This window comes from Helianthus annuus, chromosome 12, assembly GCF_002127325.2.
Source record: "Helianthus annuus cultivar XRQ/B chromosome 12, HanXRQr2.0-SUNRISE, whole genome shotgun sequence".
Classification (NCBI taxonomy): Eukaryota; Viridiplantae; Streptophyta; class Magnoliopsida; order Asterales; family Asteraceae; genus Helianthus; species Helianthus annuus.
This window is the reverse complement of record NC_035444.2, coordinates 129,261,991-129,267,719: the sequence shown is the minus strand read 5'-3', so window position 1 is coordinate 129,267,719 and position 5,729 is coordinate 129,261,991. Positions and strand designations below refer to the sequence as shown.

The following is a 5,729-nucleotide window of genomic DNA, read 5'->3' as shown; positions in this document are numbered from 1 at the left end:
TTTTTTTCTTTTTATTTTTTAATGTAAAATAAGTTTTGAACTAAAATGACAAGTTGAAAAGTTTATTAAAAAATGTCAAAAATACCCCTGGTTATAACCATGTTTTTAGATGGAGTTAAGTAATAAATGACAAAAGAAAATGGAAAACTTAGGAATTCAGAGAAAAAAAAAAACTATTTGGACTAAAATAGCAATTTATGAGAAACCTCATGACTAAAAATGACAATTTACTCTAACAAGATAAAAGTGTCAATGTTTTGAAAAGAAGGGGGTGTAATTGTCCTTTCAACAACCTTATTTTCCCCTTCACGCTTCACACTTTTGCCTGTATCTATTTAACACCATCGATATACATACATATCATCATCTTCATCGTCTTCTCCACAAAAACCCATCACAGAAACAACCGATTATTCACACTTCCTGCACTTCTTCTTCTTCAAACTTACAATTTTCAAACACATGGCGATGCTTGAAACCTTAATCATTCTTTTTTAGCACTCCACCCTTCTCCTTTTCCTCTGTTTTCTTCAACAATTGTTTTTTTCTGATCGTTTACTAATAATCCCCCCCCCCCCTTAATCGATACAATATTGTTCCTTTTTTTTCCGATCAGTCGTTTTATTCCGGTTAAAATCTTAGTCATCGGTGATTTTTTTTTGCATCCGGTGACTTAATTAGGAGATTTTGATCATTTATTTCGGAACCCTAATTTCAGTTATTAGTTATGGAATTAAATTAAATGAACCAACTTTTTAACTTTACCATTTTGTTTTGTTTTTTATTTTAGCGGTTGTAGGATCTGCTAATCATTGAATGTGTTTTTGTTTGTTCAAATGATGGCTTAATTGTTTTTTTAGGGTTCGTTTGATTTTAGGGGGAATTTAATTTTGGATCACTGGATGATTGATTGATTGATGGGTATAACTCAATTTTTGTGAAATTTCCCTTTTTGATGATCGGATTTGAATCTGTTATTGATTTGAATCTGTTGTTGAATTAGAACTTTTAGTGTTTTTCTTTTTTGCACACAAAGTGTTTGATGAAATGTCACTGTCATCATTGACCCGGTTTTCGTGGTGGTATTGGAGTAACGGGAAGGGTAACCAGGCGGTGATCGGTTCGGGGGATTCGATGAAACCGTCTTCGAACAAGAAGAAAGAGGCAAGGTTATCATCATCATCTTCCTCTTCAAAAAAGGTGAAAAAGAAGTGGCAAAGTAGAGAAGAGAGGAAGAGAGTAATGGATAAAGAGTATGATGTTGTGTTGGTGCCTTCAGATGGTGTTTGTTTATCAGCATCTGATGATGATTCTTCCTATGATTCAGACTGGTCTGTTGGGTGGATGGAGCCTCATGCTCCTGAGTTTTTCAACAGTGATGATGAGGATGCTGATGCAGGTGCAGTTGCAGATAACAGTTTTGCAGTTTTGGTTCCTTGTTATAGAAATGATTGCAAGGCTTTTAAGATGGAAGAACAGGCCAGTGACCAGTTCTTGAATGTTCTTACTGATTTCCCAAATGGTTTTCCTGCTGGTAAGACTTGTACCTTATGTATGTTTCATTGTGCCTTTCATGTTTGTGGTATTACGGAGAATAATTGCTTTGTCTTGATGTGGCCATTAGGAATCTTTTTACCATCTTTTCATAAAGTCACCACACGAAGAATAAAGATAGTAATCATTGCTTTGCCGGACAGATATATATATATATATTAATAGTTAGTCATGAGACTACATGGTATGGTGATGGACCATCCTTGGAGGATGATCCGCCACGTAGGCGCCATGTCACATTCCTCCCTAAGATGGTCCATCCTCCAAAACTAGAAGGCATGGTAGGATGATCCTAGTCATAGTCCTCCACCACTTTTTATGTTTTTTTAATTTTTTTAGTATTCTATTTTTTTTTAACATTTAACAAATATACTAATAAAATATTTTCATTAATATTAAACCCACATTACATAAATATTAAAAAAAAAAATACATAAACTTAAAAAAAAAGACTTAATAAAAATAAACATAAAGTTAAATAATTTGATGTTTTTTCATGATGTCGTGTTGTAATTTTTTCAACATCGAACGTTTCGGCTCGGGTTCGTCCTCGACATTCATCGTCATTATTTCCCATTCCTTAAGCCGAATTTTTTCATCGGAGATTCGGATTTTCTCATTCGACAATCGGACCTTCTCTTTTAACTTTTCGTCCGATGCACGACTTTTTTCTTCGACGGCCCGCTCCTTCGCCTTCGTCTTTTGGGCCGTGACGTCGTTGTACACTTTTAGGTGTTCCATAAACTCAACCATGTTCGGGTCCACCTTTTCCTTTTCTTTTCCCTTGGCCCGCTCCTTCTTGGTTTTGTCTCGGCCCGGTGGACGCTCGGGTTCACGTACGTTATACTCGTCTTCGTCATAGTCGGCGTCATCATTTAAGTTAATGTGACACCTCGCGTCCGATCCACCGGCGCTTAAACTACCCGTTTCCGATGTTTTTTGGCGTTTCGCCATCGCCACCTCGTTAGGAATGGGTGCCCATTTTGGGTCGTCTTTTACAACCATCCACGCGCGAACGTGAGGAAAGTTGGAACCATGATTTTGCTTATACTTTTCCAATGCCATTTTGAACACATCCTCGTCGTTCCACCCGCTACGACGGTCACTTGTATATAATTTGTTATACTCCTCGCAAAACCGATTAATGGCCGAGTTCAATTTTCGCCACTTCGAGGAAACCGAGTCGATATCTCTATACGGGCCTTGGTCCATCATGGCGAGAAACTTGGCCAATACCTTGGACCAAAACCCGTCACCCGGTTGGTTATTACCTATAAAAAAACAAACAAAGAAAATTAAAAAAAACAAAACAAACTTTAAAACAAACAAAATAAAAAAAAAAACTTACTGTTAAGAAAAAAAAAAAAATTTAAAACTGTTAAACCTAATAAAAAACTAAACTTAAAAACTAATAAAGTTAAACAAAAAATAAACTTTAAAACTAAAATATAAACCCACCGTTAAGAAAAAAAATAAAATTTTAAAAATTTAAACTTTAAAAATTTAAACTTTAAAAAATGTAAACTTTAAAAAGATGTAAACTTTAAAAAGATGTAAACTTTAAAAAAGTACGAACCTTTTACCGGGTTGTCGGAAGTGCCAATGAAAGCCTTGGCTAAGGCTTCTTCTTCGATTGGGGTCCACTTAATCGCCTTTGGTTTCGACGTTTGATCACCCACTACTTGTTTGCCTTTGTTTCGTTTTCCTTTCCCTTTAGGCGGTTGGGTTTCGGGCACAATCTCCACATCGTCTTCGGGTTCGGATTGGGTCGAGATCGGTTGACGTTGAACGGGGGGTGTGGGGATCGGTTGAGGTTGAACGGGGGGTGTGGGGATCGGTTGAGGTTGAACGGGTGGGAAGTTCCAAGCACCCCGCATCATCATTTGTTGAAGAGCTTGATTTTGGGAGATTTGAGTGAATTGGTTTGGCGATTGTTGGAATGAAGCAAACGCGTTCGATGAATATTGGGAGAATTGGTTCGGTTCTAGCGTTTGATAATATCCCGGAACCGAAAAAACATTTGGTTGGGTCGGATTGTTGGGAGTATTCGGGTTGTTCGAAGTGTTCGGGTTCTCCGGGTTGTTGAACGGATCCATGAAAATTATGTGGAAGAAGGTTGAGAGTATAGTGGAAGGAGTGTAAAAATTATATGAGAAAGAGGTGAATTGTTGAGGTTAATTTGGTGTTTGATAGTGAAAATGGAAGTAAAATTTATATAATTTATTAATATAGCCGTTTGGAATTATTCAAATTTTGGAAATTTTCTTTTTTCTTTTTATTTATAACGGTCATAATCACAAGGGGGCCCACCATAAACGCTTCGTCGCCAACGTCTACTTTCGGACGGAGAGGACGGAGACGGTAGGGGGCGGCACGGTGTTTGGACCGTCGCGGACCCGCGACGGGCCGGGGCCGACCCCCATACCGTGTAGCCTGAAAATGCCTTTGATGTATATCATCTTAGTTGTGGGGTCAGCTTCTGTATTTCACTATACTACTTGTTAAGTGTATTGTCGCACTTAGGGTATGAATTTCTGACACGACAACACTAGTTTGGATCTAGTCTAAATGAGTTTGGGTAGAGTCTGCAACACGATTAGCTAAACGGGTGGGTTTGGGTTGACCCATTTTCTTATGAATTCTATGATAATATCGTGTTTTATGCTAATAATATCTTAAACTGATTTGAGTAATTTTTGGAAAATATTAAATCGTGGAAGATTAGTGCTCGTGTTACTGTAGATCAAACGCAATTGTTTTATACACATTCCTATTTTGTTCTAAATTTGTTAATTGTTATTTTAGAGTACTAAAATGCAAAAAAATAAAATATTTTTTTAAAGTTAAACGGGTGTCTGTCACAGTTTTCTGGTTCGTGTTGAGTTTAACCCGTCAGGCAGCGAAAACAACCCCTTTAGCACCCTCAGTTGCACTCGATTGGCTGATCTCTTGATTTAAGATGCCCATGTAAACTTTAAAACCGTCTAATTCAGTTCATCTTGGATAATATGCAGAGGGCAACAAGTACATGGAGCAGTGGCTTGCTTCTCTCCAGAATTTCTGATCTTGCTGAATTATTCGAGCATGCTGTCTTTTTTACTCTGCTTGTCACTAGTTAACCTAAGATACCTGAAGAAATAAATAACAAAATTATAATTAAAAAAAGAACTCTTCATCATCTTCTAAAGATATGGAGAATTTTGAATTTTAACTCCTGTGATCCTGCGGTGACTCCGGGACTTGTTGCATGATGTTTGTTTATTGTACATCTTGATGGTGTAAATAAGACTATCCTTTCTTTGTAAATAATCATACAATATTCTGTGAAATTCTAAACCCATCCCTGTTTGTGTACAAAGACTGCAAACGAGTGGGGCCCATTCCGTGACATTTTAACATGTTTGTCTTTTGTTCATAAGCTGACAGATTGTTATGTTGTGTGGTGGATGAGGGTTTAAAGTTTGTTTCTGGCCACCACGACTTAACATCGGAACCAACATGTTTTGAACAAGTTGCGGAAACGTAGTTGAACATGTGTTTTTTTGTCATTATCACTTATAATCTGAGTGCAAGTTGTATGCATATAGTTTGATCGATTTATCTCCTAATGAGATGTATAACCTAGTTATACAAGTTATTACTCCTAGCTGTTAGTTAATGAATCATGATCGTAATTAGAGGTGTCAATCGTCACTCATATCTCCTGGCTATAGTTCATGAATCATGATTATAAGTAGAGTTGTCGTGTCGCGAAGGGAACAACTATATTTGGGGGCTGTTTGGCAACATCTGAATGGTTAAGTGTTGAACTAGTAAGAGGTCTTAACCATTAAGTGCTGAACCAGTAAGAGGTCTGAACCATTAAGAGCCTGTATAATGATTACCCTTTCAGAGGCAAATGTGACCAATTCAGATTAGAGGTCTTAACCATTCAGACTTTGTATTAACCATTCAGATGCAAATGTCTGAACCATTCAGACATCTGCTCATGAAACAAACTGTCTGAATCATTAATTGCTGAACCAGTAAGAGGTCTGAATCATCATTAAGAGGTAAACAAACAGTCACTTATATAATTTAATTGGTGTTGATTTATATTAGAAGTTTTATAGTATAAGGTAAGATTTAAGCAAAAGGTAAATTACTTTAGTATCCAAGGGTGGTAACAACCGTAT

At 37.0% G+C, this 5,729-nt stretch overlaps 1 protein-coding gene across 2 annotated transcripts; it reads left to right on the top strand.

Annotated features, from left to right (window-relative positions):
- The first annotated feature begins 332 nt into the window (after positions 1-332).
- Positions 333-4,950, top strand: LOC110894854. 2 transcript variants are annotated; one of them, XM_022142084.2, is made up of 2 exons: positions 333-1,534; positions 4,569-4,950. In XM_022142084.2, exons 1-2 carry the CDS (start codon positions 1,048-1,050, stop codon positions 4,616-4,618), a joined length of 537 nt encoding a protein of 178 aa, XP_021997776.1. In that variant the 5' UTR covers positions 333-1,047; the 3' UTR covers positions 4,619-4,950. The 2 variants fall into 2 exon arrangements, with proteins under 2 accessions (XP_021997776.1, XP_035836889.1); XM_035980996.1 differs by lacking the exon at positions 4,569-4,950 and adding an exon at positions 3,272-4,562.
- Positions 4,951-5,729: the final 779 nt, after the last annotated feature.